The following is a 27,893-nucleotide window of genomic DNA, read 5'->3' on the forward strand; positions in this document are numbered from 1 at the left end:
ACAGTACAGTATTACGCGTCAGGCGAACCAACCCTGTAGGCTACAGAGTCACTTTCCTGTTGCCTTCAGTCGCAGTTGTCTCGATGTGGCACATTTTTTTTTTTAATACGACCCTTCCCTTGCAGAGGGTCTCGGGTTGCTGTCTACGTACTATATTAATTTATTGTTATTGTACTGAGAAGTTTTAGCATTTATTAACAGTAACAAGACCCCACTCAGAAAAAAAATATATTTTATTGTAATCAATCAAAAACGACAGAACTTTGAAACCAAACTTTTATAGAACAGAACGTTTGCACGTCTCTTTTGGGTTGGAAAGAGTTCCAAGCTCAACAACAGGCCTTCCGCACATCATAGCAAGGACACGTTGTGGCATAAGGCCAGCTTCTAAACCTAACAACCAAAGCCAGAAACGAAGAGAAAAAAAAAAACTGGTTTGTTTCGTAATCAGCTGAATCCTTTTGTAAAATATTCACAGTGACCAGATAGACAAATTTTTCATTTTGATTTAAAATGCCTATTAAAAGGAACATGTACACCTTATGTAATAGGCCGGCTTCGACTTTGAATTAAACTTTAAAAACACTTAAAATAAGGAAACTATAGTGGTGGTGATAATTCTGAATTGCTGAAGAAATGCGAATAGTTCAGTGATTATTTTTTTTAGCGAATATAGTCTCCACTAAGTTCCTACCCAGATTCGCTGCTTACAGTAATTAAAACAATTATAAATTAATTTTGACGAATTCCTGATGTTTATAGGTAACTTTGGCTAAATTTTAAAACACATTTTAAACAGAGTTAACGCTTTTATTGTGAGAGAAAGCGCCCACGAAGTAACCAGTTTTAGTACTTACAAAATTACGTATGTGAACATGAGCCCACCCATTACCAGAGTGACGAGATTAAGTAGTGAATGCTTCTTCATCTTAATTTTTTATATATAATTGGCTCAGTCCTACAATCCAGGTTTACTGGATCTTCCTGGAGTCACGTCAATGGATGTTGCTGGTAACTTCCAAAACCTTTGATTTGGAAATTCCCAAGAAATAAAATAAAAAAAAAATTGCAGAAAACACCGGCAACTTTTACGGATCTTGCTGGTCGAATTTATATCACTTCACTGCAAGGTCCTTAGAACATTGGCCCACAATTAGTAGTTTTATGGATTCCGATGGCAATTTCATATATGTATACATATATACATATATATTTCACTGCTTCATTAAACTACGCAACAGGCTTCCCCATGTTTTAACGTTTCCGGGATCTCGAAGGCGCTGGTCAACTCTTCCGCGATAATTTGATTGTTTCAAGAAGATAAATATGTCTGTCGTTCAGTCATGAGGTGTCTCTTTGCTTCGTCTATATTTAGACGACAGCTGAATACTGCCCAAGCAGACTTTGACCGCGACCGAAGGAAAAATAGGATTTAAATTTCTATATCCTCGTGTATGCATCGCCCTTTCGTACCCGCTGAAGGATTTGAACTCGTGTCATTTTGGGTTAAACTCAGTGATAGACAGGAGCTTTTGATGCAAGTTTATGTGAATTTATTACATTTAGGACCTGTTGTAGGCTAGAAGGATAGACTGAAATGAATTTGGCTATTCTGCTTTCAGGATTTATGGCGTTCTAAGTCAGTTTAGAATGCGGGGTACGGGGTTTAGGGAAAACAGAGAAACGAATACCTTTTATCTACAACAACGAAGAAAAAATGCATAAAAATGGACAAACCATTTTCAAAAGACGTGGTTCTTGTATTTGAGGAAATGTTAACCGATTAAATAAAGTCCCCCAAAACTAGAAATCATTCCGGACCCTGGCGTAGGCCTATACGGACTAATATAAGAACTATGCTACACAACTACTACGGTAGTTTTGAAAGCAGACAGAAAGACTACTAAAAACTGTATTAAACTTTTTGTATGACTTGTTTTGTTAAGCAGTTTCGGTACGCTGACATAATTTTCGAACAAAAGGAAAAGACTATAAGAGATATTTGTTGAGTCTGTCCTACTATAGCATGGTCGTTTCGGCCGTAAGTCACTTTAGGCCTAACATCCAAAACAATGTAAGACGTTATGTTTATGGTATTTACCATTATTATTTCACGTTTTACGTACATCCCCAAGGGGCTGGTACTAAACACGGCACCCATTTTGCACGTAAACGTGCTTACGGCCGAAGCGACCCGAATGCATATCCAGCATCTACCTTCTACATTTAAATCCCCCAGGGGCTAGTACTAAACACGGCAAAACAGAGACACTGTTTCGCCGTGTTTAGTACTAGCCCCTGGGGGATCAAATAGTTCTGTATATAGTTTGAGGAAGTAATTGACATGAGCCTTAATTGGGTTGTCTGGTAGATAGCATCCTAATTTTTGGTAGGTCGCGAATAACTCGGTAGATACCATACTATGGTAGCAAAGTTAAGTCTGTGTTAACTGTAACCAACGATTACAGCATCACGTCAACTTTCCCATTTAGTTTTTATCAGTACTGAATCATATTGGCCCGTGTGCATTCAGTGCGACAAAATATGGCATACAAGTTGACAAATACTTTTATTTTAGCTAGGCTTAGTTCAACAAAGGGCTTAGTTAAAAGTAAATTAGTTTCTGACTGAAACTTCCTTTGTTATAGACCGGGTAGGTCTATTTGTGGACTACCCAAGAGTTTTGTTAGAAAAGAAAGGGGATTTTTTATTGTGCATCTCTCTCTCTCCCTGCTTGTGGAACTCCTCTACTCTCTCTCTCTCTGCTTGTGAAACTCTACTCTACTCTCTCTCTTTCTCTCTCTGCTTGTGAAACTCTACTCTACTCTCTCTCTCTCATTAAGGTCACTGTTCAGTAGTACTAAGGGCCATTGTTATAATGGTCAATAATGACCTTCAGTTTCTGTGACAGCTAAATTTGCTCTTTTGATCTGGTGACCACTAAAGACCATTACTTTGCTGGTCACAGTTTTCTTGGGCCTTAAAAGCTTTTTTTTTTTTTTCTACCGACAACATTTCATAACATTAACTGTCAGTTATTTTTCCCACTCATTCGTTGGTATATCTGTGTTGTTGTTGAGGATGAAAATATAAATACAGTTGTTAATGTTTTAATTATATTTTTATAAAGTATATTGAAAGATTCAGGCGATTGTTCTTATAGCACTCGACTTTCGCCCTGAGTTAAGAGCGCGCGCACATGGGCCTACAGAGCTTTCTCTATATATGGTTACTGCATATATATGCTAAGAATGAAAGAATATTAATGGAGACTTTGAATAATACACTTCACCTTATATATTCTTGTGATTCATGTAGGCTAATCTGATGAATTCATATTTTGCAGTAACATCGAACTGTTAAACTAAATTGCGCATTTTGTATTGAGAAATTTAACTCCAGGAGCTGAATGTGAAAGCTCATTACATTTCCCATTGCGCGTCACTGCTCGTTCAAGGGTGTTTCAGAGGTCTTGACCCAGTTGACCTCGTATGCTGGGTAAAACGTCCTGTTGGTCATCTCCGGTATGCGAAGGGTTCCTTTGTAGTATCGAATCGGTCGCCCCAGAACGTACTTGTAACCGGCGCAGTTCAGCCCTTGAAATACCTGTGAGGAAGGAAGGAAAGGTCTTAGTGATATTGAGTCTAAAGGTACAGTCGCAACAGCATGGTTATATAGGCTGGTAGAATGGCTACATTAATGTTTTTTTTTTTTTTTTTCAGAAAACAGCCCAGTGTTTGGAATTTGCTTTATGTTTGAATTTGCAATATGCTGTGTCCTTGGTTAGGTTAGTTTAGGGGATGCTAAGTTAGGAGGTTAAATCCTCTGGTGATGGTGCTTAGTTGGGGTCTGGTGTAAATTTCTGACTGGGTCGTTTTGTAAGACTTTATCATACCCCTGTCTAATCCACAAAGATAGCGTTGAACTGGAAGATCTTAAGACCAAGGGAAAACAAATGTGAGATGGAAATTTCAAACCTTTGCAGGCAACAGACAAAAGTAGAACTCCCTGAACTATGCAAGCTAAGGATTACCAAATTCCACAGAGCAAATGTGGACAGTTGCAGCATGACAAATAAAGTTAGGACTTTTGGGGGTTACTGGAGTACTACTGCTAAAAACAATTAGAAGAGTATTGTAGCAGCGAGAAAAAAGGGGCCTTCAAAAGAGATATGAGTGTGACTGATGATCAGACAAAATTGCCTTTGCATCAGTCCTGTTTACAGAAGGAAACGGCAGATGAAACGCCCTAATTATGCCTGTTCCTTCAACCAGATGCCACAAAAGCAACAGGTAATTCAAACAGAGGAGTTCACATGTGCTTCAGTAGTTGATGCTGTAACCTCTCTAACAGAGAGTACCAAGAGATCAGAGTTGTGAAAAATTGAATTTAATGGGTCATACGAAGGCCTGTGAGCTGGCCTTGTATGGAGGGAATTGTTAGGGAGAGGTGGACGTTGAGAGACTTCCTTTTAGCAGATGGCTTCAAAAGGGGAAGATTCAAGACTCTTAAGTGTGTCTGTCAGTGGCAAACTTCACTTCTGAAAACAAAACTTGGGTGCAAATTGTAGCAAGAGATTTAGAGGTCAGGAAAATCATCGCTGGAAAACTTGGTATTGAGAGATTCAGAGGTCAGGAAAATCATTGCTGGAAAACTTGGCATTGAGAGATTTAGAGGTCAGGAAAACCATTGCTGGAAAACTTGGTATTGAGAGATTTAGAGGTCAGGAAAATCATCACTGGAAAACTTGGTATTGAGAGATTTAGAGGTCAGGAAAATCATTGCTGGAAAACTTGGCATTGAGAGATTTAGAGGTCAGGAAAATCATCGCTGGAAAACTTGGTATTGAGAGATTTAGAGGCCAAGAAAATCATTGCTGGAAAACTTGGATATTGAGAGATTTAGAGGTCAGGAAAATCATCCCTGGAAAACTTGGTACTGACGATGAGAAAAATGGATAAAAGAGGCAGATCTTCCAGTTGTTAAAGGACTGTTTATAGATGAAGACTGAGTGTCCTTGCTTGGGCATGGAAGAGGAACAGGTATTATGAGTGAGTTGAATTCCAGATGGCCCCCTTTACCTGGAAAAGTTTGCCGAAATACTCATGGCGAGATTCTCCTGACATCACATTGACGCTGGTTGGGATGTGAAGGCGGACAGCTATCTGCACAGAAGACAAAGTTCATAATGCTATGAAATAAGATCAGATCACCATAACCAGTGATATGATGGCACTATAACATAATGGCATTGATGCAGCTATGAATATATTGAAAAGAATTCGTCCATTATGTATAATTCATCCATTCCAAGATTCACTCTGCACTCATAAGACTTGGCAAGGCATCCACTTCACAATTCACTCCGCATTCACAAGACCTGTCAGGACACCCAGAGAAACCACAGATGAGATTTTCGTCTTGTACAGTACCTGTTTAATATCGATGGTCTGCGAATGAGTGATGATTTGCCGCAAAAGGATCCACTCTCGACCCTCCATATCACTCTTCAGTAGTTTGATTTCCCGGTTTCTGTGTTTCAGAGCCGTGGTGATGTAATCAAGCGACCTCCTTCTCTCCACGCCACCGCCATCTTGGGGTTTGTCGTAAGGGTACTCTCCAATGGTCCAGGCGTGTTCCTTCCAGAACTCGGTCCGCTGGACGTGCTCAGCTTCTTTCACCTGGAAGAATATTTTCAACCATTAGCCTTTTATTCGTAAAGGAGTGGCACAAAGATTGTTGCTTTCCTAAGTCTAGTTACTGAAACGGCACAAGGAATGACCTCATTGCCATTGGTGTGTAGTGAATATTATAAAATGACTTTCAGCAAAAACTCACTGACAAACAGGAAGATTATGATGGCGCTGAATTGCTTTTCTCCATTAAGCAGACACCTTACCTTGTTGATATCAAAGGCGTGTACCTCGCAGCTGAACATGTCCATGTCTCTCTCGAACTGATTATCGTAATCTTTGTCGAAGCTGTAGATCAGGCACGGGTCATGGGTCATCTTATACTCGTCGTTGAAACAGGCATATTTGCTCTTTCTCACCTCGTCCGCACACTCGCGTTCACTCTGGAAAGGGGTCCGTACTTTGTTAAAAATATGCTTTAGACACAAAGTCCCTTGTCACACTGTTTTTCCATTGGGTTCTAAAAGCGAATTTCTGAATCTTTCTCCTAGACACTGTATTAATGCCTGTTTATTTATTTGACAGATATCTTTCTCTCAGTGATGACAAAACCAAGGGTTTGTGCTTGAACCATCTAACTCTAGACTATAGGGGCTCAATATTTTAAGCAAACTTTGACAATAAGCTTAACTGACGTCCAGAATTCTAGAAATTAAAGTAAGAACCAAACTTCTCAGACGAATGCACAAAACAAATTGAACTCTGAGCAGGTCAGATTTTGCAACTCAGGAGTAACTCCTAACGGACAAATTACACTGATGATGAACAATAATATCTTCATTGCTTTTCAAGACAAATGAGAAAAAATTTCAAACGAGACATACTAATTCGTACCTGTGAAGGGATGGGTATCTTCTCTCCACCAAATTCGACCCACGAGTAGCAGTAATCTGAATCCGGATGCGTTAAATACTGGAAGAAGCTCTGTACACCTCTGTACTCTAACATTGGGAGCGCAGGACTTTGGCACACCTGGGAATGAACACAGGAAAGAAAAATGTGATATGTAAAACCAGACTGGGTGCGTGTGCATATCTGTGGGTTCCTGGAGGTGTAGAGACCTCTGTGGACAATGGTGAGGTTAGGTTATGTTAGGTAAAATGAGGTTATTTAGGAATAGTATATGATAAAATTGGGAAATGTAACAAACTGTAATAAAGTATATAAGGATAATTTAGACTAAAGAAAACTGGTTAAGTTAGACTAGGTGAGACTGGCCTATTGGGTAGACTACTTGACAACACTTTTCCCAACGTCCCATGGAACTTAAATATTTCCCAAAAGGTAAATAAAGGAAAACCACATGAATAAAAGACACTAATGAATGATGACCACATAAATAACACATTTATCATGTGAATGCGTAGCCTACTCACACGCTTTACGCACCTCTTTTAGCTTCTCGTCAAAGCCCGGGCTCTGGAAGACCTCGTAATCCGCAGAAGGGAACGCGAAGAAGTATCCTATGGCCCCCGCTATTACCACCAGTACCAACACGGCAATGAGTCTCTTCGCCAACCATTGGTGCCACCATGAATTGGTCTGTTGGGTGAAAATTCAACTGATCTTAATTTAAAGTGCGTATGCTATGCCCATTTCCTGTGAAGGAGCGATTTACATGTTGTACCCCTAAGCCCAAGGACTGAAGGAGCATTCACCCCTTACAAATTTCTAACTTACATCTGATTCAGACCCAGGACTCTTAAATAATGTCGTGGTCACTACAAACTGACCTACAAAGGTCATTAATATGTAGACACTGACGCTGTTATGCATTCCTGAGATATATATATATATATATATATATATATATATATATATATATATATATATATATATATATATATATATATATATATATATATATATATATATAATAAAGTACAGTGATAATTACTAACGTATAAAAGCAAATAGACTGCTTATACATATGTATACATGCATATATATATATATATATATATATATATATATATATATATATATATATATATATATATATATATATTACTCGGGCATATGAACTAAATAAAAGATGATAAATTCAATATCCTCTACCTTAGTATCGTCGTGTGTTCTCATATTTCAATTGAAAAAAATTCACCACGCTCGCTAACGGATTAAGAAAAAAAAACTAGACAACTCCACTGTAACGACACCAAATATTCGTTAAAACGAAACGAATCCAAAGTAACGCCAGATATTCGTCGAAATTCTCAGAGGAACTGAGGATAACTGAGCGGATTTTCGCTCAGTTTTCCAAGCTGACGCGTGGAACTCGCCCAGACGCTTCGGGGCGATTGTGAATGACTTTTTCCTCGTTCGAAATAGGTTAAAAATTCTCTGTAGCGACTATCATCGTCCCTTTCGATGTAACGAAGAAACAGGTCGTTTGAAAGGTACATCGTTATAGTATCTGAATCGTCTTTTAAAAAAATGTGGGAAATTTGCAGTGGGAGTTTTTCTTTTAGGATTTTTTTCCGTCTTCGATCCCACGTCATTCGGCCTTCCCTGTGGGGTGGCCCTCTTGGTAGGGTTCGCTACCAGGCCACCTCATATATAGCAGAATCCTCTTGGATAAGAATGATTCCTTTCTTCTTCTTTTTTTTATTTCGTATCACTCTTAAATTCGTGATTTTCCTCTAAAGATTTCTATATTTTTGTTTAAACGGTCATTTTATAATCACAGAAGCGATTTATTTATTCTTTCAGTGTGTATGTGTGTGTGCGTGTGTGTTCGAAAATTATATCCACACAGAATTCAGTCTATTTACTTTTAATAACAAAAATATGGGATGAAACAGATTTTACTTTTGTGCAATGACAATATAAGGACAAATTGGCATTTTTCACTGAACATGAAAGGTGATATTATTTTACTGATAAATACAAGAGTAATATAAAATAAAACGAACGTTGCTGAATCAGTTCATCAGAGTAAATAAATACAAAACCTTGCTGACGTCACTGTGGCATTTTTAAAATATAATTCAAAGAGTACTCCTTATTAGATGCTTTTCTAAGGAAACTTGCAGAAGCTCCGGGAATTGATAGGCCTATTCGATGTGTAAGCTTCGGGCTTATACAAACATGGATGGATGGATTTAGATTTAGCCAGCCTTGTGCTGGCACGGGCTCTTGCTATTCAGCAGCCCGTAAGTACAAACATCTCGGCTGTTTCTGAGCAAAACTTTAAATTATTCACAACAGTGCGAGGCCGGATGACTGGATTGCATAATCACACAAAGCTTTTGAATGAAGGAAAGGATCAAGACCGGTAATTTCAGGCGCAAACTGAATTCTTGGAAGACCTGAGGCCGGTGTTGCCACCTATATATACTCTATTAATCCTGCTTTAGATGTACCAAAACCGGATGGATTTGGCGTACCAGTGATTAGACCTACTTGATCACGAAACCTTTTTGACAGATAAACTGGATCTTTTTTACATATACATCGTGCTTACCCCATATGAAAAATGGGAAAAAGCACGTTAAACGAAGAAGAAGAAGAAGACATGTTGCAAGCTATACGTAAGCAACATTCCATGCAGTTAATCCATGCGTGAAGGGTAGATAAATCATGATTTAATGCTTTAGTTTTTTTAATGTTTTTTGGAGACTCTGCATCGATTTTGTGACTGGTGACAGTTCTGTGGCAACTTTACTGTAGTATATGCTAACAAACCGTGGGTTACTTCAGTAGGTCTTAAGTTTGAAACTAAAATTTTGTTAGTTTCTTTGAAAAACTTAAATCTTCTTGGTCGACACGAGAGCGGTGAAGATGGTTTCATGCTTCTCCAAATGACGCCCTTAGACTTTCTGGATTTTGTGAAGATGCTTAATAAGAAAGAGACTGTTTCCTAAGGCCAGATATCTTTACCATTTTCTGAGGGGCTTAATCCTAAGCTTATGATCTATGATTTGCGGAATTCTTTTAGCTGTACAGTGAGTTACAGCTTGGAGCTCCACTTCTGCTCTCTGATCTGAGATTTTCCAGTCACAATTGGATCTTTTTCCTAGTATCTGCAGCTACTAGTGATTACCTGAGCGCCATTGCTTCTTCGTGTGTATAGGCCTATGCCTTCTCATCACCTAAAGTTATTTTTTTATGATAAACTTGAAAGTTTTTCAGCCAAAGTTTTCTAACCAACAGTTCTGAGAAGCTTGGATGTTGCACAACATTAACTAATGGGAATATCTTTTTGTGAAGTTAGTCTTATTGCTATTCACAGTTGTCCATTTAGGTTTGAAATACTTTAAAAGTTTGAACCACCGTTGCTGAGAAACATCACTACTAATTATTACATTGTAAACACAGTCTTTCAAAAATAGATGTTTTGGCATTTTGATAGCAATTCAATGCTTAATTTTAACAGCCTAGTCCATTTGCACATTTTGTAGCTCAGTCAAAAAATTAAGAGAAAAACAATATTGTTAGAAAACTGGGCATTGCCAAAACACACACACACACAAGTGGCTTCATGTACAAAAAATGAAAACTAATTATATTTTTCCTTCGTATACAAGTTTTAGAACAGGAAAACTTATAGAGGATGAAAAAAAATCTTTCTACACAAGTTCTAGAACGGGAAAACCTATAGAGGATTTATTTCTACTTGTTTGTTTTTCTAGAATAAAAAATACATAGGCCTATTTTTAAACCGTTTTCCCCTTGATGTGCCATTAGGATTAGTTACGTGTTATACACAATACAAGAAATGTTTACTTGCATAAACAAAGCTACATTTCTCTCTCTCTCTCTCTCTCTCTCTCTCTCTCTCTCTCTCTCTCTCCCTCTCTCTCTCTCTCGTGATTTGACTACTCTAGCTGTTCCGTAATATTTTGGTGAAATGGGTATTAGGACGTTTCAATTACGAACATTTGGGCATTTCAACTACGAACATTTGGGCATTTCAACTACGAACATTTGAGCATTTCAACTACAAACACTTGGGCATTTCACCGACAGACTTTGGGCATTTTAACTACGAACATTTGGGCATTTCGCCGACGGACGTTTGGGCATTTCAACCAAGAACATTCGGGCATTTCACCGACTGACAGGTGGGCATTTCAACTAAGAAAATTTTGGCATTTCAACTACGAACATTTGGGAATCTCAGCTACGTATATTTGGGAATTTCATCGACGGACGTTTGGGCATTTCATGGACGGGCATAAGGAATGTATCTGAAGGGTATTTGGGCAATTTGGGCATTCTAGTGATGGACATTTGAACGGGTCACCTTAGAACATTTGGACATTTCACTGAGAGGCATTAGGGCATTTCATTGATGGGCCTTGGGCGTGCCACATTCAACCGTTTTGACATTTAAAAAGTGAATGTCAAAATATGTTGCTGATGGGTATAATCCGAGCCTTGCTTTAGAGAATAAATAAATAAATAGATGAATAAATAAAGAAATAGATAAATAAATACATAAATAATAGCAACAAGAATAAATAAACTTAGCTAGAGACTGACACACCTCAAGAATTTAGATAAATAAACAAATGTCCAGGAAGAGTTTGTGCGGAGTTGCATGGACGCAGTGAAGCCATTCAAAGTACCCTGTAGGGCATACGCCTTTATAGTTAACCCTTTTAGTGTAAGAACCTCTACAGGAAATAGAATAGAAGACGAATCTCTTATTTTTTCTCTTTACTTCTTGACGAAACTGGACTTTGGACCAGTGAAACGCCAAGTCATTGTTATGTCCACTCTTGGCAAGTAGTGGATCTGGTAGGCCTATTGTAGAGTCTACTTAGAAAATTTGGCACTAAAATAATTCTGTGAGACCCAGGAATAAGTCAAGGTTCTTCATACTTATATATATATATATATATATATATATATATATATATATATAGGGACCAAGGGCAGAGGAAGACGTCCATAATAACGGCATAACTTTTATTTGTGCTTACGTTTCAAGACATCTGTCTCATTATCAAAGCTGGAATAAGTAAAATATAAATATAAAATCAGACTCATACTTAAAATTACAATCAAAATATTAAAAAAGTTATACAAAAGAAAGACAAAATTAAGAAGACCGTTACCGTTTGTACGGAGTATAAAAGTAGAGTGACATAAACAAAGAATTCCAGGCCGGGGTAAACTCACGTCAGGTACAGAGTTGTTGAGGTAGTTTGGTTGTTCAATCTTGGTACTAGTAGTTTAATAAAAAGAGATTCAAAGATAGGAAGCGAAGAACTGGGGACTTTGGAAAGTATTTTAAAATTTCTATAATTAATTTCTGTTTTACATCTTTTGGCGTGTTCTCGAATATTTGAAAACTCTGGATTAGATAATTTGACTCCAGTTCTATAACTGACCCCCCTATGACAATCAATTCGCACTTTCAGTAGGCGACGTGAGGCGCCCACGTATTTCCCCTGACTACATCGGGGGCAAGCAAATAAATAGACGATGCTTGATGTCATAAGAGGGCTAATTTTGTCTTTGTACTGGAATAATGATTTGATATTAAGAGGATTGACCGGAATCAATTTACAATTAATGGCAGGTGCATACTGTTGAATTAGGTTATTCAAAGTGTTGTAAAAAGACTTATCGTGGATCATAGGGAGACTGGCGAAAAATGTCATCTTAGGAACTGTAGGTATTTGTAATTTAGGTATATATTTATCATTCAGAAATTTATTTAAATAGGTATAAAAAAGTCTGGAAGGGTAACAATTGTCTCGAAAACAATGATTCCACATCCAGACTAACCATGTACAAATCTGAGTCTTGTATTAAAATTCTGTTCTTGAATTGCTCTGAGTTCTGTACAGAGTAATCATTATTAGTTAGATTAGATAAAAGAGGGACAACAAATTTTGCTAATTTATAATTTGGAGTATCGTAAGAAGTCAGAATAGGTCGTATGGGTAAGCCAGCTTTATGTACTTTAGGTAAACCATACAAAGTTCCATATGACGAGCCAGTACTAAGTAAAGATTGGTAAGTATCATTATCAATAACCTTTTGATCCGCTAATTGTTTTAAGAATCTATTAACCCTGTCCTCATTTCGAAAGATTGTGGAGAAATTAGCGTCACCTAATTTCTTGAATTTAGATTCATCACTTAGAATAGTTTCAACTTTTTGTATGTACTCAGTTCTGTTCATCAACACCACACCTTTACCTTTATCCGGTTTTGTTATAATTATATTTTCATTCTTCCCTAGGTTTTTCAGGATTTGTAAATCCTCTTTCTTAAAGAATGGAGTCCATCTTGTGGTAAGGTTATTAAACGTTTTGTGCGCTAGTTGTGATAAGTGAGAACGAAATTCTTCCGTTTTGGAAACCAGTTGAGAACTTACAAGTCTAGAGAACAACAATTCCAGAGAACCGAAAAACTTACAGTACGAAGGTTTAAAGCAAGGTAAACAGAAGTCAAGACCAAACGACAACAAGAAATTTTCACGTGGAGACAATTTGTAGTCGGAGAAGTTAAAAATAGTATTGTTATCGTTTTGAAGTTTGGGAATACTAATACCAAGATTATACAATTTTCTTTTGTGAGTACCCTGGACTGTTGAAACAAAGGCAGAAATACTTTTATTGAATAACATCTTAAAACAGCACAATCTAAAAATGTTAAGTTTGAGGTAACGTCAGTTAGTAAAGTTTGATAATTACAGGATAATTTCTAATTACATTGTTTTTGTGATTGATTTCATGTCTAAGAGTCTGTTAGTGGCTTCGTGGTAAAACGGAGTATGGTACAGCGAAGCTTTATACAATTTAAATTTTATAAAATTTGGAATGACATAGTTCATTTTACAAAACAGTAGGAAGTCAAGATCCAGCTCGGCTTTCTTCAGACGACGACAGCTCCTTTCAAGGGTTCTGCAGGAGTTCAATACGGCAGGAGAGTAACGGTCGCGAATGAATCTCTTTTTATTAAACTACTAGTACCAAGATTGAACAACCAAACTACCTCAACAACTCTGTACCTGACGAGAGTTTACCCCGGCCTGGAATTCTTTGTTTATGTCACTCTACTTTTTATACTCCGTACAAACGGTAACGGTCTTCTTAATTTTGTCTTTCTTTTGTATAACTTTTTTTAATATTTTGATTGTAATTTTAAGTATGAGTCTGATTTATATTTTATATTTTACTTATTCCAGCTTTGATAATGAGACAGATGTCTTGAAACGTAAGCACAAATAAAGTTATGCCGTTATTATGGACGTCTTCCTCTGCCCTTGGTCCTGTTTGCCTCGGTTGATAGCAGCCACCTGTATACCCTCTCAGCTGTATTAAGGAATAAGTGGTATCCATCGTCTGGTTCCTTCGTTTGATGGCCCTTCTGCACCTTCGGTATGGCGTTTCTTCATGTGCTTGGCTGTCTTGTTCCTGTTCAAGGTCCGTGCTCGCCGTTATCGAAGTTTTCATCATTTCATTCGCGACCGTTACTCTCCTGCCGTATTGAACTCCTGCAGAACCCTTGAAAGGAGCTGTCGTCGTCTGAAGAAAGCCGAGCTGGATCTTGACTTCCTACTGTTTTGTAAAATGAACTATGTCATTCCAAATTTTATAAAATTTAAATTGTATAAAGCTTCGCTGTACCATACTCCGTTTTACCACGAAGCCACTAACAGACTCTTAGACATGGAAATCAATCACAAAAACAATGTAATTAAGAAATTATCCTGTAATTATCAAACTTTACTAACTGACGTTACCTCAAACTTAACATTTTAGATTGTGCTGTTTTTAAGATGTTATTCAATAAAAGTATTTCTGCCTTTGTTTCAACAGTCCAGGGTACTCACAAAAGAAAATTGTATAATCTTGGTATTAGTATTCCCAAACTTCAAAACGATAACAATACTATTTTTAACTTCTCCGACTACAAATTGTCTCCACGTGAAAATTTCTTGTTGTCGTTTGGTCTTGACTTCTGTTTACCTTTGCTTTAAACCTTCGTACTGTAAGTTTTTCGGTTCTCTGGAATTGTTGTTCTCTAGACTTGTAAGTTCTCAACTGGTTTCCAAAACGGAAGAATTTCTGTTCTCACTTATCACAACTAGCGCACAAAACGTTTAATAACCTTACCACAAGATGGACTCCATTCTTTAAGAAAGAGGATTTACAAATCCTGAAAAACCTAGGGAAGAATGAAAAATATAATTATAACAAAACCGGATAAAGGTAAAGGTGTGTGGTGTTGATGAACAGAACTGAGTACATACAAAAAGTTGAAACTATTCTAAGTGATGAATCTAAATTCAAGAAATTAGGTGACGCTTAATTTCTCCACAATCTTTCGAAATGAGGACAGGGTTAATAGATTCTTAAAACAATTAGCGGATCAAAAGGTTATTGATAATGATACTTACCAATCTTTACTTAGTACTGGCTCGTCATATGGAACTTTGTATGGTTTACCTAAAGTACATAAAGCTGGCTTACCCATACGACCTATTCTGACTTCTTACGATACTCCAAAATTATAAATTAGCAAAATTTGTTGTCCCTCTTTTATCTAATCTAACTAATAATGATTACTCTGTACAGAACTCAGAGCAATTCAAGAACAGAATTTTAATACAAGACTCAGATTTGTATATGGTTAGTCTGGATGTGGAATCATTGTTTTCGAGACAATTGTTACCCTTCCAGACTTTTTATACCTATTTAAATAAATTTCTGAATGATAAATATATACCTAAATTACAAATACCTACAGTTCCTAAGATGACATTTTTCGCCAGTCTCCCTATGATCCACGATAAGTCTTTTACAACACTTTGAATAACCTAATTCAACAGTATGCACCTGCCATTAATTGTAAATTGATTCCGGTCAATCCTCTTAATATCAAATCATTATTCCAGTACAAAAGACAAAATTAGCCCTTTATGACATCAAGCATCGTCTATTTATTTGCTTGCCCTCGATGTAGTCAGGGAAATACGTGGCGCCTCACGTCGCCTACTGAAAGTGCGAATTGATTGTCATAGGGGTCAGTTATAGAACTGGAGTCAAATTATCTAATCCAGAGTTTTCAAATATTCGAGAACACGCCAAAAGATGTAAAACAGAAATTAATTATAGAAATTTTAAAATACTTTCCAAAGTCCCCAGTTCTTCGCTTCCTATCTTTGAAATCTCTTTTTATTAAACTACTAGTACCAAGATTGAACAACCAAACTACCTCAACAACTCTGTACCTGACGTGAGTTTACCCCGGCCTGGAATTCTTTGTTTATGTCACTCTACTTTTTATACTCCGTACAAACGGTAACGGTCTTCTTAATTTTGTCTTTCTTTTGTATAACTTTTTAATATTTTGATTGTAATTTTAAGTATGAGTCTGATTTTATATTTATATTTTACTTATTCCAGCTTTGATAATGAGACAGATGTCTTGAAACGTAAGCACAAATAAAGTTATGCCGTTATTATGGACGTCTTCCTCTGCCCTTGGTCCTGTTTGCCTCAGTTGATAGCAGCCACCTGTATACCCTCTCAGCTATATATATATATATATATATATATATATATATATATATATATATGATTGTGATTTTGTGCATATATATGCGTGATTTATATTATATATATATATATATATATATATATATATATATATATATATATATATATATATATATATATACACCAATTACGTACTCAAAGAAACTGCAATAGTATTGCGTAATATAGTAATAATAACAGCTGGATGCTGTATTTTGAATCATAGATATATCGTTAAATTTTTATATAACGTAGGAAAGATTGCTTGTAACCTGCCGCCATCTTTCCTGACGAAGCCTAAAATTTCAACTTTTACTTTCATCTCTGCAAGAGTTTACGTAACCTGGAAAGTGTTTTGGCCGTCCATGCTTTTATATTATCATTGACTCACTAAAATTGGAATAATAAAAGGGAATGTACAGTGCAAGTTAAGATGCCAACAAATAAATTGAAAAAAATATTTATGATGGAATTGCTTCACTGTTGCGCATTAATCTTCCTTACGTAACCCACAGTAGATGGACCTATATAGAAATAATCTCAGCAATTAATCGCTTATTGACGTCTTATTGAAGAAATATACGTTAAGATACCTTCCGAATGTTCATCATGATAAAATCATGCAAATTTCCGATTTCATAACACTTCCCGTGGTGATGTTTATTGTGCACATGATGTCTATGATTTACACAACCCTACCGTGGTGACGTAAACGGTAAGGGAGCAACAGGGTGTCAGAGAAGCTTCAACGAAGGCTTACGTAATTTGGGTAATGTTTGTTATATCGGGTATGGAAAAATTATGAATATGCTTATTTAGATTTTTTATTTATATAATATTAAAAATTAAAGGCGAAGATTGAGGAACAGGACCGGAAATAGATTAACGAACAGGTGAAATCGCCTGGCGATTCATTCTGAAGCAGGCTGTAGCCTCCTACGTCACGGCTTAGGCTCCGCCCACCCGACGTCCCGTTACGTGCAGTTGTTACCTAAATCGCCGGACGCCAACACCTAAAAGGCGGAGCTGCGACCTTTCCACCCCCAGAGAGAACCCGTCCGAGTGTTTATTATGGCCAGTGTCACGAGGGCTTTAACCCCGGGGAAATTCGGCACCGCCTGCCGTCTCATTGCTGTGAGTATTGGGCGAAATACTGGTGAGGGGGTGGCGACCCCCTCCTCCCCTGGTATACGCAATCAGCTGATGGTCTCCCCCCGAAGGCCTATGTCTTTTAGGGGGCGGGGGGCGGCGCCTATTTTTGGGGGTTGGCCGGTAGGTCCGTTTAGATGGCGAGATTATTATGTTCCCGTTAATTATTGATTATTAATTTAAGCTTCTTTGGTCCGTTTGTAAAATATTTTTTTTTCGGGTGGTTGCGTCAATTGTCCGTGTGTCTGTCTGTCATGTCTGTCTTGTCTGTGTGGCCTTATGCCAACCCCCTAGGGGGCGTGCAGGCCTATTAGGATGACGAGAAATGTTCCTCCTGTATTCTTATTACATTTTTAGGGAGAAATACCTATTTTAATGATTAATTTAAGCTTCTGACGGCCCTTTTGTGGAATGTGTCTGAAGGCTGTTGCGTAAATTCTGTCTGTCAGTCTGTCTGTGGCCTTAGCCATACGTCCCCTGGGGGTGGGGAGGGGGTTGGCTAGGGCTATTTGGATGATTAAATCATATATATAATTCTGTTAATTTACTTTTTTTATTAATTTACTCTTCTGACGGTCCTTTTGTGAAATCTGTTCTGGGTTGTTGCAAAGATAGTGTCTGTGTCTGTACTGAGGTCTGAGGCCTGTGCTTTGTCTGAGGGGGGGGGGTGGCCACAGGGGGCTATGCTTAAGTGAATGGCGACATTAATAAATTCCTCTTCCTTTTTTTTTTTATTTATGCTTCTGATGGTCTTATTGTGAATGCGTTCGAGATTGTTGCCTAAAATTGTATGAGTGTGGCCTTTCGAGGTGGGCCCAGCCTGCTGGCCTACCCTTCCGCGTTGCTTCAGCCTGGCGCAGACCTCGGGCTTGTTAGTGGTGGGTTGGTAAGACTTCAGTTTAGTTGCGCAGCCTGATTCCAGCCGGTCTTCGACCATAACCTTTCCTAGAATGCTAAGTCTTGACCGAACCAGATCTTACCCACTTAGCCTAACTTAGGGCGACGTGCCCTGACCTGGCCGGGAGGGCTTCGCCCTTCTTGGACCCTCCAAAAAGACCGTAACCTGCCCCGGTTGGCGACTGGCGGGATTCAGGCCACGCAACTAAAGTAAAGTTTTACCGGTGGGTTTATTTATTTATTTATTTGGTCGAATTAGGTATTACTTTGGAAATTGACTTTCCCTGTAGTATTTTGGTCGCTTATCATGAATTTACCGTTATATTTTGTCAGTCGACTGTAATTAACCTGTAATTATCCTTAGAATTTATTATATTTTTGCTATCATGCATACACAGTGTTACAGGGAAACTTTTGGTAAAAAGTGGAGTTTTCCTTCACTGGGGGGTCTGGTGGCAGAGGCCCCAGGCTAAGTAACACCGCCTGCTAGGTTAGGTTAGGTTAGGGTATGTTAGGTTAGTATGGTTCCTTTTAGAATAGGTTTCCTTAGCCAATCCCTTCTTGAACATATGGCTGCCTGATGACTTGCGCATGTGCAGAACTATTCCATAACAACAACATGACAATCCGGTCTATCTCCCAGTGATTTCCCCCACCTTAAACCCCACGTTCCCAAAAGGTCCCCAATTAACCATGTTGGGTAGATATGAGGGTAATAATAATCGACCGACAATAAACACCTCCTCCTTCTTCAGCAACTCTTAAAATCATAGGAAAAATCAATTTCCAGGGTAATAGTCCGTGCAGAGCTGTTCTATACTTTTACCGTTTTTTTTTTTACATAATTCATCATTAGGCTATGTTACACTTTTCCTCATGCCTTGCATTTGTTTTGTGGTGTGTGTAGTTTACTGTGGCATAGGGTTTGCCTATCATAGACCTATAACTTTCGGATTTGATCGCATCCTCCGTGCAGAACTCGTCCTTAGAACTACCACTGAAAGTAGCATTCAGGGTTATCATGTATACATAAACGTACTGTTTAATTTTTAAAAAATTTGTTGCCTGTGTTGTTGCATTTTATCTGTAGCGAAGTGTGTGAATCCGTGAAGCTGAACAGGTTAGGCTAAATTTGAAGGTCAGTCAGTCATTTATGTCATTTCATTAAAATCTCTTCAATATGGACATATTTTTGCAGTTCTACAGTAGAGCTCCACAAGGAGGTGTCACTTATTAGTAAAATTCCATGACTGAACAATGTAGAAAAGATGTCCATTATACAGTATAACCTTATACAGTATAACCCAATAAATGTGAGGTCATTTGAGAAATTTACCAACTTTTGTACAGTATATGTTTTTGCGTTTATCTCCGAGGGACTGGTACTAAACACAGCGTCCCACAGAACTTTTCTTTAGCATTACTTTACTTTCCTTCCATGAGGTATATACCTTTTCACTTGACAGAAATCAGTAATTCCTGAGACCCTGTCAGTAGTTAGGTGAAGTGCTGTATACATGTGTTTCCATTTTGGTAACATTGAATATTTAATCAGTTGAATACCAGCATAAAAATTCTTATACTATATACTGTATTCCTAAAATTTACCGAGAATTATATGGCTACCCAAATGGGATTGGAGGCAAGCAACTGGCAATTAGTGGTAATTCTTAGGAAGGGTTCTGCCGGGAGATATTGTTTTTAAGTGAAGTTTCTTGACAACCTAACCTAACCTAGGGTGCAGTCAAACCTGATTTTTGGTAGAATGGCCTACCTGGCTAGTGGCAATGCCTAGAAATGTTGTTGATAAGTATGGAGGCAGCAATGATGAGGTTTAATCTTGGCACGATATCAATGTCTCGATAACTGTTATATTGTAATTTCCAGGGGGGGTGGCTGAGAAGAAAAGCAGTACAGTACATATCGATGAGATAATTTGTAAAATAAGTGCAGAAATAATGTAAATTGAGTACGGGTTCTCTAATGATACCAGAGTGGCCCTTCTAAATTTGCAGAAAAAACTGCTAAGATGTTGGGTGTTTCTGGCCTTGATAATTGATGGTAGGTTGTGAATGTCCCTACTGTAGACACTGTATGCAACTATATCCATTGGTTAAGAATGATAAACTCATAGTTAGCTTGAAATATTCATATTCTTTTTGGAACTTTCTTCCTTTTATGCATAATAATTGTATTCTATGTAAGCTGACTTAGCAAGTTGATGGCCCCTTTTGTACATTCCATGTCTACTTGTTTGCATTGTGATTATTGCTGGCAATTGTTTTGCGAAGCATTATGATGGGTGGTTTTATGGGTTGGTGAGAATCCATTCCTTGTAAATTGAGTATCAAATGAAGGGGAATTTTGCCTCCTGCTATATTTGTGCACACAAAAGATTTAAGTACGCAAATTTGAGTAACTAGGGAGATGATTGCGAACCGAATGAATGACATTCAGTAAACCATTATCAATCAACTGAACACAAAATACAGTCGTGAAAGATCCACCAGTAAATTGGGAAAACTTCCATGTACCCACCTTTACTGAAGCAATTGACGTCTTTCAGATACGTTCCCAGAGTACAGCGGCGGCACCAGCGGAGCAAGTGGAATCCGTGCGGGAGAAGCGACTGAAGAAATTCACAGTCTACCGATGGGACCCCGAGAAGCAGGGAGACAAGCCCCACATGCAGACGTACGAAGTAGATCTCAATGCGTAAGTCTCCCGAAAACCCGGTGGTTTTTTGCTTCTTTTTCTCATCCGGCTGGCCGAGTGCCTAAGGCTCCTAGTTAAGGAGGTGGCGGTAGTGTCTGCCCCCAACTGCTGCCGGATCTTGTTGCCATGTCAGAGGCTTGGGGATCGATCTTAGGTAAAATGAGAATGTCAAGAAAAATTAGGTGTTGAATATTGTACATTGTTTGAAGTTGTTTGTTTTTTTCTTTGTTTATTATTATTATTATTATTATTATTATTATTATTATTATTATTATTATTATTATTATTATTTACAGCAATAATGTATAAACAAGCATATTGTTCTACCTTGTTGAGAAAATTTGGCTTTTTGTCTTTTTTGTGACAATGATCCTGTTAGTGGAATTACTCATTTCTCATTAGATTATTTTGTGTTTATTGTAGGCTACAATTATTGATAAGCTTGCCATATTTGATGCTCACTTTCAGTTAAGCCTATTAGAAAATTTTAGTAAGTCTGCAGTCCATGTAGGGACCACATACAGCATGCTATCCCAGGCAGACTGTAGGCACTCGTTCTTCATCCCCTGTTATATTGTTTTTTTTTTTGCTTTCGTTTTCTTGAATATCTTCCAACATAGTTGCCCAGTTTCTGTACGATTCGGTCAAATCATTAGCAATAAGAATAGTAAGTTTGTAATAGAATTAGATATACTTAAGTTTCCTCATCATATTAGGAATATTGAAGTACTTCTATGTTTGAGTAGCTTGCTTTGTGGTAGATCTAGACTGTTGGGCTGTCAGTTCCAGCTTATTTCAAAGGCAAATGAACTTCATCTAAATAAGCAAGGACTTGGCATTGTACGCAATGTGACTGCTTGATCATTTGCACTTATGCATCCAAAATGTGAAAATGGGTGAGTGACCAGGCTAGCCTAGACTATGGTACTTCTGCAAGACATAAAAATCCTTCTGTAACCGTGGCTTACCCTTGGAAATATACAATGAATTGTAAATGTGTTCCTGTGGGAATATGCAGACCATTGCTGTTCGTATGGAAGTATTCCTCAGTGCAAGCTGGCATAAGTTGTTGAAACTTGGTAAGAAGGTAGTTAGCAAGTTTAGTTAACTGGTGATAAGTGGATAAGTTGTGGGGGTTGGGGACCCGTACTTACTTGCTGTTACAAACACTTTTTTAATTTTGAATCATGGATATACCTAACCGTAATCCTACCTCAGTCATCCTGCTAAGTCTCTGATGCTGAATGAAAAGCACTTGGTTATGGTACCATTATTTGCTCACTGACCACTAGGTAACTACCTCATTACTGTACCAAGTTTCAGTGACCGATTCCAGCTCCTGCTGACGACCACCACTATTTTATAAAATGCTGATTCTTATACCTCAGATAAATGCAAAACACTTGAAAAATTTGTGATATTGTATAGCATCCAAAGAAATAAGAGTGATTTATGTTTTTTATTATGTTTACATTAAACACATTACAATAAAATTATGACAGAAGGAAAAATATGTCATTCAAGAACTTCATCACAGTACCCTAGCCCACCAAAACTATGTATTCATGATCAAGTAACTGGCCTACTCTTATCAAACACAAAGGTATTGTATGTAAGTGTACATATGTTTATAGTTAATGATGTGTAAGTACAGTTGCAACGAGAAATTTTAAGAACATGTTTACTAGACTCCCTCAATGTTTGCATTTTCTGTGGGCCCCATTTACTTTACAGTACAGTATGTATGGTATATACAGTTATATCAGTAGCCATTTGTATGTATTTTTCATAATTTACTATTTGCCTTAGATTAATGATTGTAAAAACATTATTGCAGTACAATTATGGCATGCACGGTATACTAAAATTTAAGTGATTCCTGTTCAACTCTCTCTCTCTCTCTCTCTCTCTCTCTCTCTCTCTCTCTCTCTCTCTCTCCAGCATTTATCTGTTTCACACATACCCTTTGATATAGTGTCCTAGGAAAATAAATTCATGCTAAGTTTCCTTAAATTTTTCATATGTAATAACAGGCAAAAATCAATGTTTGTCATTTCATATTTAAAGGTGCTAAAATAAAGCACAATTATTTGCCTTGAAAGTAAGACCAAACTCAATAACGTTTCACGAAAAAAGTTTCGTCAAGGGATATGAGGAGATTACCTCATAAACAGTAAGCCGGAATATAGTGCATTTTACTAATGACTGGTATTTAAACTCTCCCCCCCCCATCTCGGAAAGGGTCAAGACCAGAGATTGTCAGTGATATGATTAAGTTAAGTATACCTTAGTTTTACCAGACCACTGAGCTGATTAACAGCTCTCCTATGACCTAAAGTAGGATGAACCCCCAGGGGTGGGGTACATCACTGCACCTCATGTGGTGCATTGTAGTTATCACTTGATGTTCTTTGCAGTGTCCCTTTGTCCCCTAGTTTTAACCTCTTTCATTCCTTTTACTGTACCTCTGCTCATATTCTCGTTCTTCCATTTTCCTCCTGTTACACCTTTCAGACCTCCTTAGTGTCGGTATCCCTTTCAGCGCTGAATGACCTCATAGGTCCCAGTGCTTGACCTTTGGCATAAATCCTATACAGAATTCCTAAAGGAAGATGTTTGGAACTCAGTTTTATAAATTAAGTAGTACCTTGGAAGACAGATTTACACGCCATAGGTTCTGTTGCATTATGTCAGTGCACTATTGTTAATTCTGAACTTTCTGTACTCTTCAGTTGTGGGCCCATGGTTCTTGATGCCCTGCTGAAAATCAAGAACGAGATGGACCCTTCTCTGACCTTCCGAAGATCGTGCCGTGAAGGTATCTGTGGTTCCTGTTCTATGAACATTGGTGGTGTGAACACCTTAGCTTGTATCAGGTAAGGCAGTAATGTTTGTTGAATTCAATGTAATTTCCATCATAATAAGTTGCCCTTAAAAGAAATTTATCTAAATCAATTTTGGGCAAAGGGGGTTCAAATTTTGTAGCATTATCACTTGTCATTATAAGTAGCTTTTTTGGGTCAGACACATTGCATAAAATGATTGCTTGTCATGGTAAAAATATAAATATTTAATCTGTGACTTGAACTGGTATCAAATCCATTGAGGTGGTGGCAGGCTATCTTGAAATTTAAATGTTTTTCCATGTTTACTTCAAGTTAGACATGTAGTTTTGATGTTATTGCTCTTAGATTCAACAGACATGCATTTGTGGATACAGGCAGTCCCTAGTTTATGACGGGGGTTCCGTTTTTACGCTGCGTTGTAAACAGAAGAATTGTTAAAAATTGTCAAAAATCCTAAAAAAATCTTACTTTTAATGCCTTGGGTGTATTGAAAATGATGTAAACTGCATTTTTATTGAGTTTTTCATTAAAAACCTCCAAATTTTTATTATTCTGCCATTTTGGAGCCATATTTCTTCCATTGGATCAGCTTATGACGTGTCGTAACCCCGGAACATGTGTTGTAAACCATGCGTTGTAAACCGGGAAATAATTTCTGATGAATATATTTGAAAAGCATCGTAACCTCGGAACGTCATAAGCGAGACCTGTTGTAAACCGGGAACTGCCTGTATTGAAATACAGCTTCAATACATACATAGTATCTGTTGATATTACCTTGCGTGCATCACAGAAGTTCTGAAAACCTTCTTTGATTTCAGCAAAATCGACACCAACCTGACCAAGGCTACGAAGATCTACCCTCTACCTCACATGTACGTGATCAAAGATTTAGTCCCCGACATGAACAACTTTTACGAGCAGTACAGATCAATCCAGCCTTGGTTACAGAGGGACGATGGTCTGCAGCCTGGAGACAAGCAGTACCTTCAGTCTGTCGATGACCGCAAGAAGTTGGTGAGTCTGTCGTCAGTTTGAAGTAGATTTCTGGTTTGAAAAGGGGACCTTGATGAAAGGTAGCCAGTGGTCAGGTTAAAGTAGTAAGCATAATACTGTAATAAACATAATAATAATAATTATACCTTGGAAGTCAGTAGGATGTTGTTTTTTCACTAGAATTTTTAAATTTGTCTAAAAAGATATTGACTGCTATTCAGAAGTTGCTTGCTACTAGTACAATATCTCATTTTACCCCCTATGGGTAGTGCTGTCAGTGTGCCTCACACATTGCACTTTAGGCATTACTTAAGGTCTTTTTGCAGCATCCCTGTGGCCCCTAGTTGCAACCCCTTTCAATTTTTTTTTTATTGTATCATATCTTTATTCCAGCTTACTTTTTACCCTCTCCTAACAAATTATTCATAGTACAGCTGTGAGATTTTCTTCCTGTTACACCTTTCAAACCTTTACTCTCAGTGTTTTGGCCTTTGGCCTAAATTTCATATACCAGTTTCAATATTTTAATATGGGCTTTTCGGTAGGTTTGATAATTGAGATATATACAGTACTGTATATTAATCCTGTAGTAGTATATAAGTGAATAAGAAACATTTAACCATGCCTGTGTTTGTGAAGACTGAAACTCTGCCCCTTTATGCAATTATGTAATATAATTGAAACATTCTTATACCTTGAAAACCTTCAATTACACTTAGCATGTTCCTAGGGATTCATTGTTTTTGAATCAAGGGAAATCTGTTTTTGGGATGTATTTTTGCATACAATGTAAGTGTAGGTTTCTGCACATTTCTGCTTTTAGGGTTTTTTGAAAACAAGGCAAAATGGTTTACAAGCTGCACCATAGTTTTATAGCAGAGAAAAAGTCTGAAGTTGATGGCTTTAACCCAACCTAATGTATCGATAACCAGTAATAATTTTAATCATTAACTCTGAAGTATCCTTTATAAAATCAGATCGTTGGTTAAGCAGATATATTTTTATCACAGGCGGATTTGATTAGATTTTCTGTGATCTATAGCAGACATTTTCTGATGTTGGGCTTTGTGGCAGAGTTGTTACAAAGTAAAGAAACCAAACCATTGAGTAGAAATATCTAAACATTCCTAGGTCATGGTCAGAGGCTTTGTTCATGAATGTGGGCAGAAAGTAATGTAGAAAATAAGAAACAAATTGGACACCCATGGGGAAAGAGAAGAGACATTAATATTGAAAAGCGGAATGAATGGCTACCCTGTGGTTGTTCTTAAGGAACTCGGTTAAGAGCTTTCAGCATTATATTCTAACACTGAAAGGCACACTACCATCATGTAAAACTTTTGCCAGGAATACAGTATCAGAATCAAAGTTGGCAATGCGTCATTTCCCCTTTTATTTTTTATCAGGATGGTCTCTACGAATGCATCCTTTGCGCTTGCTGTTCTACTTCTTGCCCTTCGTACTGGTGGAACGGAGACAAGTACCTGGGACCCGCTGTGCTCATGCAGGCCTACCGTTGGATCATCGACTCCCGAGATGAAAAGTCTGAGGAGCGTCTGAAAAGACTGCGCGATCCTTTCTCAGTTTACCGATGCCACACTATCATGAACTGCACAAAGACTTGCCCAAAGGTGAGAGGAATGGCAATTTGTATCTTGTTTTGCTGGTACTATTCTTGTTGTGCCAATGAAGAGGTCTTGTCTCGTTAAATGTTGTGAAGCAAGATCATCTAGTTTATAGACTAATGTGGACCAGCCTTGAGGACATGTTCTCAAAAGCATTTGCAGGTTGGGTGAAAAGAGGCAGATGCGTCTATTTTTTTCCTTTGTGGACTGTTAGCCCCTGCATTTGCTGTAGTAGTTTTGTAGTTTTAATCTTTTCACTCACCAAAATCATTCTTCCCAAGTAGATATTTGGCTGTACAGTATTCATTTTTCATTTTAACAGCTTTATAAAGAGCAGTGACAACTTCTAATGATACTTTGTTCATGTAGAGTAATGCTTGTAATTTTATGAAAATGCAAATTCCATATATCCTTTCCTTGACATAAGGTTTGCTGGATGCAATGTTATTTTTATTATTCAGAAGATGAAACCAATTCTTATGAAACAAGCCCACAGGGGCCATTGACTCGAAATTCAAGCTTCCAAAGAATATGGTGCTCATTAGGAAGTAAATTGATTGTATGTTGTCAGAGTATAATTTCATGTGTTTTCTGATGGAATTTAAGTCCTGTTATCTTTCTAATCAAGTTTTCCTCTGATTCCAGGGCCTTAACCCAGGTAGAGCCATTGCTGAAGTGAAGAAGCTGTTGTCAGGAATTGCCAAGAAGGGGGACCCAGGTCTCGATGCATTGGGTGCTGCTAATTAATTTTTAAGGGTTTTATTTTCATTTTCATTTCTCAAACCGAACGCATATGGAACTCGAATATCCGGGTAAATTGATCTATTTTATTGTAATTTATTTTAGAATCTTGATTAGCTAGAATTTTTTATGTACATACAGTGTAGGGGGTAGTTACTGTGCTCCCCCAAAAACTACTGTATATGTTGTATGTATTTTAAGAATTTATTTTTTTTATTTGAAAGTTTTAAACTTGTAAATGGAAGGCAATCACATTAATGTTTTACTCTACAGCTTACCATTGGTATCAGGGTATTAATGCAGTCAAAAGTAATGTATACTATCTTCAAATGTTTTTAACTTTGAGTTTCATCAAGCATTTAGCAGACCTGAAATGTTCCGTGAGTTTTAGCAGTCCCGAACTTGAAAGGTTGATGGCTGATATTTTTTTTTAAATGTGTATTTTTATTTTTCTTATTTCCGTAGTATCGAAGCCACGGCAGGACTAGAGAGCAATAGAGGAGACAATGAAAGTCCTCCTTTGTGTGAATGTATAGTGTAGATATTGCTGTATTTTTTAATTTCCCAAAATATATTTTTTGGCAGAAAGAAAGTGTTCTTTATGCATCACTGTGGGATGAATGAGGTTCATTTTAACTTGTAAATACACATTGAAGAGGGATTATGCCCCTTCCCCCCCATTGATTGGGGGTGTGCACCCCAATCATTAAACTACAAGGCAAAGAGC

The 27,893-nt window shown here is 37.6% G+C and overlaps 2 protein-coding genes across 2 annotated transcripts; one reads left to right on the forward strand and one right to left on the reverse strand.

Annotated features, from left to right (window-relative positions):
* Positions 1-3,106: 3,106 nt before the first annotated feature.
* LOC136830945 (uncharacterized) lies at positions 3,107-8,213 on the reverse strand. The gene is made up of 7 exons (XM_067090904.1): positions 7,752-8,213; positions 7,083-7,235; positions 6,528-6,665; positions 5,900-6,076; positions 5,433-5,681; positions 5,082-5,165; positions 3,107-3,606 (listed from the first exon to the last, which is right to left on the reverse strand). The coding sequence occupies exons 1-7, from the start codon at positions 7,773-7,775 to the stop codon at positions 3,442-3,444; spliced, it is 990 nt and encodes a 329-aa protein (XP_066947005.1). The 5' UTR covers positions 7,776-8,213; the 3' UTR covers positions 3,107-3,441.
* Positions 8,214-17,140: 8,927 nt separating this feature from the next.
* Positions 17,141-27,889, forward strand: SdhB (Succinate dehydrogenase, subunit B (iron-sulfur)). The gene is made up of 6 exons (XM_067090097.1): positions 17,141-17,331; positions 20,810-20,958; positions 23,691-23,834; positions 24,626-24,821; positions 26,207-26,431; positions 27,071-27,889. The coding sequence occupies exons 1-6, from the start codon at positions 17,269-17,271 to the stop codon at positions 27,170-27,172; spliced, it is 879 nt and encodes a 292-aa protein (XP_066946198.1). The 5' UTR covers positions 17,141-17,268; the 3' UTR covers positions 27,173-27,889.
* Positions 27,890-27,893: the final 4 nt, after the last annotated feature.

The sequence above is a fragment of the Macrobrachium rosenbergii genome, chromosome 47 (genome assembly GCF_040412425.1).
Source record: "Macrobrachium rosenbergii isolate ZJJX-2024 chromosome 47, ASM4041242v1, whole genome shotgun sequence".
In the NCBI taxonomy this organism is placed as follows: Eukaryota; Metazoa; Arthropoda; class Malacostraca; order Decapoda; family Palaemonidae; genus Macrobrachium; species Macrobrachium rosenbergii.

What these genes read in the sequence shown, in the direction of transcription:
- LOC136830945 (XM_067090904.1), bottom strand. Translation starts at nt 7,775, where the DNA reads ATGAGAACACACGACGATACTAAG. An exon ending in GAACACACGACGATACTAAG is followed by an intron (nt 7,236 to 7,751) that starts GTAGAGGATATT and finishes TTCACCCAACAG; the next exon opens with ACCAATTCATGGTGGCACCA. An exon ending in AGACCATCGATATTAAACAG is followed by an intron (nt 5,166 to 5,432) that starts GTACTGTACAAG and finishes TCTTCTGTGCAG; the next exon opens with ATAGCTGTCCGCCTTCACAT.
- SdhB (XM_067090097.1), top strand. Translation starts at nt 17,269, where the DNA reads ATGGCCAGTGTCACGAGGGCTTTAACCCCGGGGAAATTCGGCACCGCC. An exon ending in TCGATGACCGCAAGAAGTTG is followed by an intron (nt 24,822 to 26,206) that starts GTGAGTCTGTCG and finishes ATTTTTTATCAG; the next exon opens with GATGGTCTCTACGAATGCAT. An exon ending in GCACAAAGACTTGCCCAAAG is followed by an intron (nt 26,432 to 27,070) that starts GTGAGAGGAATG and finishes CTCTGATTCCAG; the next exon opens with GGCCTTAACCCAGGTAGAGC.